General features: G+C 50.1%; 5 protein-coding genes across 5 annotated transcripts; 3 read left to right on the top strand and 2 right to left on the bottom strand.

Moving 5' to 3' along the window:
* Window positions 1-6,146: 6,146 nt before the first annotated feature.
* On the bottom strand, window positions 6,147-7,137 carry MIND_00880800 (uncharacterized protein; the record flags this gene model as incomplete). Its single annotated transcript, XM_037365464.1, has 4 exons — window positions 7,010-7,137; window positions 6,607-6,960; window positions 6,464-6,557; window positions 6,147-6,413 (listed from the first exon to the last, which is right to left on the bottom strand). Exons 1-4 carry the CDS (start codon window positions 7,111-7,113, stop codon window positions 6,147-6,149), a joined length of 819 nt encoding a protein of 272 aa, XP_037218706.1. The 5' UTR covers window positions 7,114-7,137.
* A 26-nt stretch (window positions 7,138-7,163) lies between these two features.
* MIND_00880700 (Urease accessory protein UreG) lies at window positions 7,164-8,227 on the top strand (the record flags this gene model as incomplete). Its single annotated transcript, XM_037365463.1, has 5 exons — window positions 7,164-7,414; window positions 7,467-7,537; window positions 7,592-7,863; window positions 7,915-7,983; window positions 8,033-8,227. The coding sequence occupies exons 1-5, from the start codon at window positions 7,191-7,193 to the stop codon at window positions 8,225-8,227; spliced, it is 831 nt and encodes a 276-aa protein (XP_037218705.1). The 5' UTR covers window positions 7,164-7,190.
* A 976-nt stretch (window positions 8,228-9,203) lies between these two features.
* MIND_00880600 (Zn(2)-C6 fungal-type domain-containing protein) lies at window positions 9,204-10,032 on the bottom strand (the record flags this gene model as incomplete). Its single annotated transcript, XM_037365462.1, has 2 exons — window positions 9,787-10,032; window positions 9,204-9,731 (listed from the first exon to the last, which is right to left on the bottom strand). The coding sequence occupies exons 1-2, from the start codon at window positions 9,982-9,984 to the stop codon at window positions 9,204-9,206; spliced, it is 726 nt and encodes a 241-aa protein (XP_037218704.1). The 5' UTR covers window positions 9,985-10,032.
* A 760-nt stretch (window positions 10,033-10,792) lies between these two features.
* Window positions 10,793-11,919, top strand: MIND_00880500 (BTB domain-containing protein; the record flags this gene model as incomplete). The annotated part of the gene is made up of 3 exons (XM_037365461.1): window positions 10,793-11,112; window positions 11,170-11,488; window positions 11,536-11,919. Exons 1-3 carry the CDS (start codon window positions 10,802-10,804, stop codon window positions 11,917-11,919), a joined length of 1,014 nt encoding a protein of 337 aa, XP_037218703.1. The 5' UTR covers window positions 10,793-10,801.
* An 839-nt stretch (window positions 11,920-12,758) lies between these two features.
* On the top strand, window positions 12,759-13,995 carry MIND_00880400 (uncharacterized protein; the record flags this gene model as incomplete). Its single annotated transcript, XM_037365460.1, has 8 exons — window positions 12,759-12,840; window positions 12,886-13,019; window positions 13,068-13,249; window positions 13,302-13,459; window positions 13,506-13,632; window positions 13,681-13,766; window positions 13,816-13,881; window positions 13,928-13,995. The coding sequence occupies 8 exons, from the start codon at window positions 12,759-12,761 to the stop codon at window positions 13,993-13,995; spliced, it is 903 nt and encodes a 300-aa protein (XP_037218702.1).
* Window positions 13,996-14,006: the final 11 nt, after the last annotated feature.

Genomic DNA, 14,006 nt, shown 5'->3' with positions numbered 1-14,006 from the left:
ACTTGCCTAATGAAGGTACTTAGGTAATTAAGCTCTTCAGAGTAACTGCTCTCAAGTAATAAGTACTTAGTAGACGTGTACTAACAGTTCCTTGTTTTTGAGGCCCAAGTATTCAATACGAAAGCAACTCCGAGAACATGCAAGCACGCGTATGGCTGCCAGAATGCACCCCTGCCTAAAAGGAATGTTAGCGCTGTCACACGTGACAACGCTTTTCATTCAGAACCATCATGCGCGAAACCCTGATGCTGCCCCAATCCCGGTTAGGAGCAACCACATCAAGCTGCTCGTGGGTAGGAACGGGACCAGGCCACCGTTTAAATCGCATCATATTCCCTCGACACGTATACCTCAATTGGGCTGGAAGCTGATGTCCCCGGCCCGGGAAGCTGTGTTGGCCAGTTGTCTTCACCTCTTGCTCGGGGAACTCGCAACGGAGATCGGGCGGCAATAGTGTGACGCGCCACACCACCTCTGTTTGTCGACTGCATGTCCCTTTTACGGGAGCAGAAGGGCCGCAGTCGCCAGGTCAGCTCCGGGTTCCCGTGTCGACTTCCCACCTCCCGATGCCCGGTCCGTTTCCCGCGGGCCAGGGCCCAGGACCGTTCATGCTGTCGTCGCCGTCTGGCGCTGTGCTTCTGTGCAGTCTGTTTCTCCGGCAGGCTGGGCACTGCTTGCTAAACTCCCCGAAGGAACACCGAGTCCCGCCCACAACTCACCTTCCTATCCAATCCAGTTATTAGGATGCCCCGGTCACCGCCCATCGCCGCAACCACCATCCGATATCGATTCGCTGCATTCCCATCACCACAGCACGAAGTTCACTTCTCAGGCTTGATCCGCATCGAGGTTGACCTCCGCGAGCCTTTCGCTGTCGCTGTCGGCTGTCTCCGCTGCGTCAGTCAGTGCGCAGACGACAGGACACAAGACAGCTGGCAGATCGTGTCGTGGGCGATCTTCAAGGAGGTGCAGACACGACAAGACATCGGCGTCTGTTGACGCACTTTTCGTCCAACTCTGCTCCCATGGCCACCCATTTACATCTTTCATCTTACGAGACGCCCGAACTTGAACACAACGGCGAAACCCCTCGGCCCATTCTTCCCTTCTTCCACACACACATATTGCGGGCGTATGACTCTGCGGCGCCACGCGTGTGATAATCTGGTTTCTGTTCCCATTCCGTCTGCTTCTCCCATTCCGCGCTTCTTCGAGGCTCGTGCGCCGGCTCAGCTGCGTCATGGGCCGGCTCGACTGCCAAATATATCTGGTTCATGGACTCGGAGAAGCAACAGAAGCGGGCTCGAATCTTGCTCGAATCACAGACTTAAATGAAGAGAATCAGCTGCAGTGCCAGAGACGTGGGCTCGCTTCAATTGCTCGAATTCTCGGCGTCTACTTGTGATATTGTAGGAGTGCATCCTCGCCGTTCTATGAATAGAGGGTGTCCGGATACAAGAGTAAGGGCCCAGTGCCCATTCTACCTCCGCGGCTCTGCGGAACGAGCGCCAAGGAGCGGCGGAATTCGCTGCCAACTTCTCGACGGCGATGCAATATTTCAACATGGACAAAATCAGCACGACGCACGCAGTACAGTATCAATTTCACGATCGCGCACCCTTTTCTATGCGGTGGCCAGATTCAACTTCCTTCTGCCAGTGGGCCTCCCATACTTAATACGATTACTTCGCGACAAGCATACTCCCGGTTCTACCTCTCACGGCCCACCGGCCCGCGTGTCCAAGCGGTGAGAACCAATTGAGAACACTATGCCAGTCGCAGCCAGTGACACGATACAAAAAAATATACAACTATAGTTATTTGATTTTGTGTGCCCTCTATAGCGTTAAATTCATCTTAGCCCGCTATATCGCTTTTCTTCGTTGCCATCCAGTTGAATCTTGAGACTTCATCCAAGCTTTTGCCGGAACGGCCCGAGTGCCGGGGTCACCTGTGACCTCTGTGACTGTACAACACAGCCACGAATCCAAACGAGCCCGCCACTATCCATTAGCTTCTTCGAATTCTCTTGGGCGGCAAGTGGGGAATTCAACGGACACCCCTGTCATACATTGGGGTTGCAGCAGCTTCACAGACGAGACTAATACTAGTATCTTGCCTTGCCTTCAAGTTTCTTTCGTGACTGCTCCGCCTGCATGACTCGAGAACGCCAGTCGCAATGGGCTTGGACGACACTGTATTACTCAAAGTCTCCATTGAAAGCTTCAACCAAGCAGCAAGTTCAAGACAACCCCCTGCGTCTCGTCGCTGCCTGCGGTGTCATGATACAGAATGCGACAGGCAGAAACTGGTCCACCGCCTCACCGTTGGTCTTTGCCTCCGAGGAGTCTTTCGGCCGTGCCACCCTCGGCTACCGCGTTATTGTCGAAGAAGACCTCATGGGGCTGCTCCGAAGGTCTACAGATGTCTGGCGGGACAGCAAAAGCCTCCGCCCGCCCTCACCAAGCACTATCGATGTCGACATGGATGAGGCCGGAATGACGTGTTGCTACTGGAATATTGACCTTTCCAACAGGGACGCCTTTTCTTCTTCTCTCATGGACGATTCACGAGTCAGAAGAAAAGATTGCGAGCGCTGCTTAATAGTTTGCGGACTCGGAAGGCAACATTACATTCGACAAGCTTCAAGTTCACATATTCTTCACATTTCCGGATCGAATAATTCACGTCCACGAACGAAGCCGTTGAAGCACTCTTGGACTCGGATGCCTGCTTCCTTCGCCTCTTGTTTTCTTCAACTCTGCCCCTTCCTTAGATTCATTGGCTGTAGAGTCTTGCTCATAGTTGAAGATAAGCTTATAACTGTCTATTCAGAGTCCATCTTCCGCAAGGTCTCCCAATTGGGCAACCCGAAATACGACGGAAGCTTCTCCCAACATTCGGTGCGGGCTCTATTGAATACTTCTTTCCCCTTTGCAAGACATGTTTCAGTCACACAATTCCGTGTCCTGGTCCTATTCCACTTGGCCAGAATCGGCACCATGTTATGCACACGGGTCAAGTGCCAGTCCCACAGAGCACTGTGCTCTCGCCGGCATGTCTGACCCTGCAGACAAGAACCAGGAGTACCGTATCGGGGTGAAATCCAACGCAACGGCGTGTCAAGGTAGGACTGCATGATCTTTGTGTATACTTCGTCCCTTGGTCCTGAATGTCATGCAGACCCGCAAGCTGGTCGTGCAGAATCTGGGGGATAGGTTAGCCGCATTTTTGTGTGGCTAAGCTTGAATGCTTACCCCTTCCTGGACTTCAGTGCAGATAAGATGGTAAAAGGCGACTGGAAGCATGGAATGAAGACCGACTCCTTCAGTCACTTCACGCGTGAAATTGATGATGTTGACACACAGCTGAGCGGTATAAGCATTATTGGAGAGCTCGACCTCTATGTCCAAGTCCGGCATGATCCATTGCCATGCTCCGTGGTTGAACTGCTCCAACCTTGTGGGAAATGCCGCCTTCAGTCAGTGCACACAACGCCTGCGGAATGGCTCAATGGCGTACTTCTTGCTCAGCCGCAGAACCGCAGAGAGTTCGCGGAATGACGGAGCATCGTCGACAAAACACCTGTTATTCGGATTCCTTTAGGTTGGTTACTTTTGTCTGAGTCTTCACGCACTCTTTGGGGAACATGGCATCCAGCAGATGCTTCCAGCCTTCGCTCGTGTCACCCGGGAGCACCACAACAGGGCAGTTTTCGACTAGCGGCTCGTCGGGCGGGAGGGGGGAGGGTGAACGTGTCTCGGAAGAGAGGAGAGTGCATTGCAAGCAGGCCTCTGTTGAGCCGGAATTGGGTGGACTGGACTTGTAGGATAATGTTTCCATCATCGAACCAATAGTCGTCAGAGCGTGCAGGTACCGGTGCTATGTCGGGGTCCTCCGCTGACTCAGAGTCAGTTTTTCTCCGCTTTGCTCGACGCCCTTCATGATCGTCCAAGACAAGTGAAGAGTGGCGGTGCCAAGCTAGGACAGCCTATTTTGTTCATCATACGTATCCCCGCCGCTTAGATTTTCTTGTGGGACAGGCGTTTTCAAAATTCAGCTTCGAGTCATGGGGAGGTCACTGGGCCGTCGTGATTGACCTGAGAAGACAACGACAGCGCATCACGGAATTAAGGTGGATCCGCGCCGCCATCTGTAGATTGTGATCAACCGTGAAGATCCTTCAAAAGCGGCTGCGGTTGTGAGCGGCATCCTTTCCTTTACTCCCTATTGGCATGCTCCCTCGTAGTGCCTCACATGCATCCCTGCCGTCCTCTGTCTCCTCTTCGCAGATGTATTCCATATCATCCTCAAGCACACAATGGGGGTTGGGAACACTCAGTGGAAAAGCCATTCTTATGCTGGGGAAAGCAACCCTCCGTGGGGTTGAGCAAATCCATATGTTCCGAAGAATCAAGATCATAAAAGAGCATCTACTTCAAGAAGATATTGATGATTACAGTGAAGTCCTCATAGATGAGCTTTTGGAGTTGACAAGGTAAGTAAAGGTTTATACTCATTTGACTAAGTTAACAAAGCAATAGGCCAGGGCTGTATCCAGGAAAAATACAGTGCTTAGCTTTAAAACTTGTTCTTACAGAAATTGCATATTCAAACATATCACATCTAGTAAAAGCCTTAGCAAAATGGCCAGCAGAAGATCTTCAGTTGCTTCTCAGAGAAATAATGTGTCTGGTATTATTTTGCAAGTCAGGGTTAGTTATCCAGATATCTAACTTCTTTATATCTAACTTGATATCTAGCTTTATGGAAAATCAACTCTGCCATGCATATCTCTCAGCCCTCTCTAATAGGAATGATTATGTTGGAAAACATATTCCTGTGATTATCTTTATACATCAGCTTATAAATACAGATCAAACAATCTGGGAAAGTGCTCTTGTTGCTGGCTTTCTGGACTTTATTGTGCTGGCATGCTCCACTTACAGGGGTGACATACCATATAAAGACTCTCAGGTCATTTCTGCTGCTTATACTTGTCTTTCCTATTTACAACAGGATCCAAAGCATACTTGGGAAGGTATTAACACAGGTTTATATAACAACAAACTCTTACCAGGGCTATCCCCTTTTGCATTACTTGAAAAAATTCAAAAAGAAGATCCAGAACAGTTATTCCAGATGCAGGCTTATTTTTTTCACCAGCAGCTATCATCAATTACAAAGCTTGCAATTTGGCCTCATACACAGGTTGAATATCCTTTAAATAGATCCAATGAAGTTTTTCTAAGCTATCTTCTGTGAGTTATTTACCATACTTATTATTGTAACCTAAATACATTTTAACACAAATTAACAGTAATATCCAGAAAAATGAAAGTGATGCCATAGCTCAATTCCATGGAATTGTTCCTCTTGCTATATGCATCTCAGCAGGATACAGTGTATTTGATTATATAACTGAGAAACTGAAGAACTCTCCCTTCCGAACTAAAGTATACTTCTTTAACAGGTTGATGTATCTCCTTCTGCCAAGCAAGTATGATATGTCAATAAATATTTTTCTCTATCTAACAAATCTTTAGGCACAATATCTATGGTCATCCTGTACTTCACCGAATTGATGATATGGGAGGACGTCCAAAAAAATATGCAAGAGAATTTGATTACATTTCTAACTTGGATAGGACAACATTCTCATGTGGGGCAGAGTGTACTTTTAGATGCTGCTCTGGTCTTATTATTGCCTGGCTTAGTTCCCACAGTGAATCCTGCTGCCATCCATGGAAACTTGTATCGGCGCAGGAACTTGATAGTTTCACGGAAAGCAGCTGCCCCTTATTCCAAGGAAAGCCTTGCCTTATTGAATGGGATCAAGAAACATCAATTAGGGAAATTAATTGCTACCAGCAACCTACAAGAGCAGATTGAGATTACCAAGATCTTCCAACCCTTGATTGATTTATGGAGTTCGGAATTACTCTAGTGTTTATGGAAGTTCCAACTACTTGAATACATATACTTACAAATTCTCCCTTCCACTTATTCTGTTGTGTTTTCAGTAGATTGTCTTTCTCGTTATACTGTCGATCAAAGAAATACGTAGATAATCGTTTTCAGGTCGCTCAGGCTCCAAGTATTCCAGTAGAACAGCGTGAAGGACAGTACATAACCCGGTAGTTGTGCTACTGCAAAGGACATAACGTAACCATCTTCCCGATTCTGACGCCAACCTCCGCGATATCGCACATGCTGCTGGTCGCGCTCAACCGAGCGGAGTATCGCTCGTTGAGCATTGGTAGGAGCGTCTCTGGAAAGGCACTGATTTTGCTTCCGGTTGGCGTTGTTTCTAGCGCCCATCCGATGGACGCATGGAAGCGCGGGGAAGCATAGTACTCTTTTTGGCGGATCGTTTGCAAGAGGGGCGTCAGTGCATTCGTGAAGGCGGATAGCTGTAGCCTATTTAGCCGTTGTGGAAAGGAAGAGATAGACCGAAGACTACCTCGGGATGTCCAGCTCCGATTTCGAGGACAAGGAATATCCTCGTGTTGTCGTCGTTGGTGAGAGACGAAATGCGTGCGAAGGAAGCGGCGAAACTGGGAAAGCTAGGCTTTAGAGGTGATGGCATGATAAAAGGCAACGCACCGAGATGTGCCCGCGGCGATCTTCCTGACCTCATTCCTGAACTCCTCCCTCTGCTCTGCGCGCAAGAATATGGGCCGAGAGAGTGAGACGTGCAGCTCTGGCTCTTGTTCACTGGGGCCGTCCTCACCCTGTCCAGGAGAGACCAGCGAGTGCAAACTAGGAACCACCGTTCTAGCCGCGTCGATAATATGCTGAACTAGCTTCACGAATGTTGAGTCAGGTAGGACATGGGCATAGATGTGTGTCGCCCATTGTCCATCCACGTGTGGCGTGGAGCGAGTTCGTCCTTGATGTTGACTCGGATCGTCTATATGCTTCGGACCAGACAGCGTATTCGAGAGGGTTGGGAGCTTCCTAAGTATTTAATGTCATGGAAAAAACAGCTATGAAGGAAGAAACATACCGCTTCTTAGCAGGTGGCGGAGGAGGCTCTGGCGATGGCTTTTCCACGTCCGACTCCGAATCAGAGTAAGCAACTAAGGACGCAGCCACTGCATCCCTTTTCATGCGTCGAGGTTGAGAGGAAACAAGTGTCACTCCCTCACGTGGCCGTGACTCATCTCCCTCCCACGCCGATCGACAGGATGACGGTCCAGTTCATCAACAACCTCTCGTCCTCTGGCCCTGCTGCGCATACGCACTCGCACGATGGCGATGCTCACCACTCTCACTCCCACTCACATGGCCCAGGCGACCACGGTCATACCCACGAACACCTGGAACATGCGGGCAAATTTGCAGAACGCGACCTGCCGGACTATTCGACTAGGAACTTTGAGGAGCGGGGATTCACCGTTGGGATTGGCGGGTGCGTCACTTTTGTGGGCCGTAAAAGGCACGCCTCAAGGCGGATAGCATAGACCGGTTGGGTCTGGCAAGACTGCTCTGACGCTGGCCCTATGTCAGGCTTTGCGGAAGGAATACAATATCGGTGCGTCGCTTTCCCTCTCATCCTATCGGAGGCTCATTGTTCGGAACGCTTTAGCGGTCGTAACGAACGATATCTTTACTCGTGAAGACCAAGAATTCCTTATCAAGAACCGCGCTCTGCCAGCATCACGCATCCAGGCAATCGAAACCGGCGGCTGCCCACACGCCGCTATCCGTGAAGATATCAGCGCTAATATGGGCGCACTGGAGACGCTTCAGGCCCAGTTTGGCTGTCAGCTGCTCGTCGTGGAGAGCGGTGGAGACAATTTGGCGGCAAATTACTCTAGAGAGTTGGCGGATTATATCATCTATGTTATTGACGTCTCGGTGGGTGCTCCTCTGCGTTTTTTTTTCTGCCCCAAGTCATTTTTTTTCTAGGGCGGCGATAAGATCCCGCGCAAAGGCGGGCCAGGAATCTCGCAATCCGATCTGCTTGTCATCAACAAGGTTTTTCTCGTTTTTTTCCTTGTCCATTTTGGCGCTCATCCGTCTTTAGATTGACATCGCGCCTCTCGTCGGTGCCTCCCTGGAGGTGATGGACCGCGACTCGAAACTAATGCGTGGAGACGGTCCCACAGTGTTCACCAGCGTCAAGCAGGGCACCGGCGTCGACGATGTTCTTGGTCTCATACTTGCGGCATGGAAGAGTGCTGGAAGTCCGGGGACTGTTGGCGCAGTGGGGGATGCATAAGCTCGAATCGAATGAGTTCAATTCATTGTAATGTATAAGATGTACAGCTTGTACTACCAACGGCCTCGGATTCTGTAACGGTGTTTGCATGCCGTTTCAAACCACCATTTGGCCTCATCATTCATCGCCATCGCTAAACTCGGGCTGTGCCCATTGTTCGCACTACCGCGATCTCAAACCGAGTTAGAGCCCACTCAGAGCTGTGGAAGGTCCCTATGCAAATCCTCATTAAATCTTTGGTGAAATTGAACTTTAAACACACGAACTCATTCATGTTGACTCAGATGCAGCTCAATTACAGATTGTTGTCAGTGCGCCTCTCATTCGTCCAGGCGAACCAGCAGCTCGAAACCCGAAAAAGAGGCTTGGACATAATAAATATCCATCGTCAAATACAGTCATGCTTATATTGAATGTCGATGCACTATGCAGCCGTGGACTTGCATGTAGCCAATGTAAGCCGTTGGCTCCTAATAATCTTATCAACATCTTGCAATCGATTATCTCGGGCATATCTTATCGCATCAGAGGTCGGCCATTACCCGACATTTTCACACACCCGCAGGTTGCGCAGCGGCGTCGGACGGGCACCGGGGGTCCGAACAGAAGACACCCGCTTGGAGGGAGGATTTCTCCGCGCAGACCGTCACGGTTGCACATGTGTGCCAACAAGTGGCAGCAAAAATCCGGAGTCGAGGGCGTCCCGAGCGGCGTCGTGATTGCTTTGTTGCCAAGTCCTACTATTCAGGTTTGCGCACGCGAGAATTGCGATTAGTTATGGGTAGTAAGTATATTGGGTATGCTTAATGCTAGGTGTCGGTACTTAGGCTGAGTCCGAGTCTTAGTAAGTACTAGTAGAGCAGCGTTAGTAATAGGTGTGCTGAGCTAGCCTGAGCCATGAATTCAAAGACAATCGAGAATGCCAGCGCCCGGCCGTGGACGGTGTCAACTTGAGGCTGCATCACATTAGCAGGTATCAGGATCCAAGTGGGTCAATACAGTCGTATTGCCAAGCACGGGCGACGGGCACTGGGATCGGCGAGTAATAATGGGGTTGATTTTGTTGCAGTATCCGTGACATGGGCAACGCGGGCATTGTCATATTGGGCAGCTGCAGGGCAATCTGGCCAAATGCATCGTGGTCAGGGTGGTGCGCTGGGGAGCTTGAGCTCCGTGTCGAAGCGTTGGAAGCCGGGGAGCTGCCGGGCCGACGAGGAGGAATAGCATATCCAGTGTGATTCAAAACGGCAAGCGAAATGGGGGTATAGCTCGACTGGTCGTGGGCGAAGTAGCTTTCGGTCATCGAAGTTGACGGTCGTATGCGGGAGGCGTTGTCCATGAGAACAGCGTGGGCGTCCACCTCATTACTATCGCCATACGCGCAGGTTTCGCCCCGGCGAGTACATCGTTCGCATTGCGTCTCCGCCAGCTTTAGTGGCATGCTTGTGCTAGGACTACCGGTTCTTCCGTGGCCAAGGCCGAAATGTCCAGTAATTCGTACACACTGGTGAAGACTATTATTGAGATGATCAAGTGTAGGCAAGATCTAGAGAACTCACCCGGACTTTTGACTTCCTGCATCCTAGACATGCACGATTCGTCCGCCGCGGTTTACTTCGCTTGCCCTTCGGCTTCAAGCCCGTCCTTGTACTCGAAAGGTCTTCAGAGGCAGAGCTCCACGGGGTAAGGTATCCAGAGTTCGTTATCGTTGCAGGAGGCGCTGAGTAGCGATGGGAGCGGGGAAAGTGTAGGTCCATAGTGGTCAAGAGTTGAGTGGGAAAACTAGAAGTGGTGCGTTTGTAAGTCCCTTATACGTATATCTATACCTCGTTATAAATAAACAAAGACAAAAGTGACACGGGCACACGAGAAAAGTTCCCGAGAAACCCGCATCACATTTGCCTTGGCATGTCGTCGTTTTTTCGCCTGTTTTCTGTATCTTAGGCGCTTGTCGCAGATGTCAACTCTACTGCAAGCGCTGCCCGCGGGCTTGTGGCCTGCGCAGTGCCAGCGAACACCATCGCGTATTTGGCGCTACTCCGTGTCGACCAGAATCAAGTAATTGCTGTGCCATGTAGAACTGGGTCCCCGCGCGCTGCGTCGTTGCCCTGCTCATACTTCCTGCAACCCGTGTCAGGATTCTTGGCATCGTTTTGCGCCGCCTCCGCTTTCGCCGACTGGAGAATTGATCATAGTTTCTGGATTTTTGGTCATGGTGGCGTTTGAGTCGGTATCCCGCTCGCTCACTCCACGCGAAGCCCAGGAGTTACACGGTGGCAGCAGGATTGCATTGTCATCTGAGTCGATTCCAATCTTGACAAATACGCGCGCGACTTGGAATCGGACTCGAAGCACAGAGTGTTGCGCGGGAAATTCGAAGGGCATAAGTGTTGGATTGTCACCCCGACCTTGAACTTATTGAGTAGCTGGAAATTGCCTGCGCCCCAGTAATCAAGTGTTGCAGTCAAGTATATGCGCAGGTCGTCTCATGTTGAGCAACAGAAGAAGCACGGACGAAAAGTCAGATTGTTGTCACACATATCGTCACATTGATCCAAGAAAACCATTTTCATCATGTCCACTGAAGAACGCCCTCCGAAACGGCCTCGAAACGACTATGGGAGCTCCGATGCAAGCGGTCCCCCTGCCCTACAGCGCTCAACCGACTACTGGTTTGACGACGGGAATATCATCCTACAGGTCGAGTCGACGCAATTCCGGCTTGCGAAGAGCGTATTAGCGATGCATTCATCCGTCTTCCGCGATATGTTCTCCCTACCGCTTCCCCAAGACGAACCACTAGTTGATGGGTGTCCTGTTGTGATCTTATGTGGCGACCGAAGCGAGGACTGGACACATCTTCTCGCTGCTGTGTTTCCGTTGCAGTAGGGCAACTTGAAGTATACGCTCGCCACGTTAAGACTCATGAATAACCTTCACAGACTCTTTCGGACGAGAAACCCCACATTGGACCAACTGTCCGCCATCCTGCGCCTCAGCAAGAAATATGACATACCTCTGCCTCGCAGCGACTGTGTCCGACGGCTTAAATGTGAATTCCCTACCACGTTGGCAGAGCACGACCAGCTGGATACGGGGTGGATGCATATCGAAATACCTGGTGACCTCTCGATCACGCAGGCCCTTGTCCACCTCGTTAATCTCGCCCGAGAAGTCGGATTATTTTCCATACTTCCACTTCTCCTCTATGACATCATCATTGCCGCGGAACCCGGCGAAAACGATCACGATAATCCTAATGTACGCTTTAATTCTCCTGCTTCATAACCCGAAAAACTATTCATCAGGTTCTCCACCATGCTCTACGGAAGCTGTCCACAGCCGACGAAATCGCATGTCTACGGTTTCATGTCAGGCTCATGCAACCGTACCATCAAACACCGTTGAAGTGGATTGAAAGTGTCCCTTGTGTCGAATGTACGGCAGCCCCCAAGTGCTCTGTGAAAATCGACCTCTTGCTCGGCCTAGCTCTGAACGCCCCCAACGCTTTGATTCACGAGTTCTTGACCCAGTGGGATAGTCATGACGACTGGAGTAGCAAAGTTTGTGAAAAATGTCTCATCGTGGCCAAGGCTGTCCACGAGACTGCTCGGCAGAAATTCTGGGATAGATTACCGTCGTTCTTCGAGCTTCCGGAGTGGGAGGAACTACGAAAGATGGATTTCGAGTGACAGGTGGCTGACGAGTGTGGAAAGTATGAATTTCTCGCTCTAACAGGTTCCACTCATTCCACTCGTCTAATAAATTTATGTAAACACTCCGTCAAGTCAGTTACTACTGCATGAGTGCAAGTCAGACCAACAGCTATGCATCCATTTCCCGCAGCTCCTTCCACTCTGGAAGGCCGAATACCCCTGGCAATCTGTCCCAGCAGGCTTGGCGCACATCCTTATGCCTATGCCTGGCCTCCCTCCAGAACCCTTCCACAGTGAATAAAGAGGTCTTTTACCTATTCTTCTTCTTCCCAGTCCCAGTCCAGACAGGCAGTCAAAATTAAAGCAACCCAATGGAGTGTCAGAATAGTTGCAAGTGATAGTAATGTAGCCTTTTGGCATGCTGTCTGCGCTCCAGTTGAGAGGTTTGAAAATGTCCATAATCAAGTTGGCCTGGAAGCAATGATTTTCAGCTTGTCAGCTTTTGAGCATCTGAATGAGCCTTTGGATATCATTGCTTCCAGGGCCAACTTGATTATGAACACTTTTCAAACCTCTTAACTGTAGAACAGATGGCATGTCAAAAAGGCTACATTACGACTATTCCGACACTCTGTTGGGTTGCTTTAATCTTGACTGCCTGTCTGGACTGTCATCGTGCACCGATCCAGGCGTTTTGCAGGGTGTTCCTCAGACAACGACGAAGACATGGTGACACAATGAAGAAAGAGCGAAAGAGCGACGATATGACGTGTTACGAGAACGTAACATGTAACACGCTTCTTTAGGCCGACTTTGCGGCAAATCTAGAATATTTGGGTGTTTTGTCACACACGTGACCGTGATTATTCTTGACAATGGACATCGACGTCGTTGCACCATCCTATACGATCCTCCGCATAAAACGGAAGCGGAATGAGGAGCCGCTTGATGCACTAGGTGAATCCTCCTCATGTCATGTTCATTCTAATGTTGACTGAACAGTGGTCGAGTCAAGACGAAAGAAGAAGTCTCGTGGAGGTGCTGCAGGGCTTGGGGTCGGCGCGGGAGTCTTCCAGTTTGCCCAGACGGTGGAAAATGACGCCTGGGATGATGAACGCAAGAAGCGCGATATCGAGGTGCGAGCTGGTGCCGTGTTTGTTTATTGGGTTGATGATTTCGGGCAGGACCAAGTCTCGCGTCTGGCGGCGGCCGAAGCCACAACACCTGCTGTAGCCGCCCAATCGAAAGCTCTACCCCGGGGTCCTCCATCGCCAACGGTGGCAAAAGAGGACACACAACGACGATATAAGGTCATCATGCAGGAACAACCAGAGAGACCGCTGAAACGACGGTTTCCTTCAAGCCCGTGCGTCTTGCTCTTCAACTCATATATTCTCGTGAACTGACACTCCATAAAGTCCTAAAGTTCTTTCTGCCAAAGACCTCGAAGCCGCCAAACCAAAAGACACCGGTTTTACGCTGTACGATGCAGTCCTTTCCGGAGACAAGTCTGCTTCGATGGGGAATGACGACGAGTTGGACAAATTCCTGCCGATGTTGAGCGATTATCTGAACAGTTGAGTGCTTTTCGAACCAGGGTTCCTCGTATTCACGACCGTTAGTCAATGACATCACCGTCCCCAGCGACCTCTCTTCCTCCACGTCATCCGACGACTATGTCTGGGATGTCTTTTACCATAGAGCGGCCACCTTGAGTGAATGGAATGCCGCTGCGAATGTCGGGACACTGTGAGTAATTGGAGATGGACAAGTTTTGTTTTCTTGACTTTGGTGCAGCACTGGTCTGCCTCCGTCGGTAACCGATCCTTATGATTCCGCCTCAGACTCGGAAGAAGAGGATGAAGCGGACGAGGATTCAAATGGTGGGTTTATTTGCCAGATTTGAAATGGAACTATTCTAATGTGCTGTAGCGGAGGAATATTACAAAAACGACTATCCCGACGAGGAGGATAGCTCAGAAGAAGAGCGATCTAGTGGTGAGTCATTTCGATGTTCACGCCCGCAATCTTCATAGCGTTCTAGACGACTTTTACGATGATTCAGATGATGGGATTTATGAAGCCAACGACTCTGATCATGAATGGAGGTAATACACGGTAAC

Source organism: Mycena indigotica (assembly GCF_014461135.1).
Source record: "Mycena indigotica strain 171206Taipei chromosome Unknown Mind.scaff0007, whole genome shotgun sequence".
Taxonomy (NCBI): Eukaryota; Fungi; Basidiomycota; class Agaricomycetes; order Agaricales; family Mycenaceae; genus Mycena; species Mycena indigotica.
Note: the sequence above shows the minus strand (reverse complement) of the source record. Positions and strands in the feature narration are given on the sequence as shown.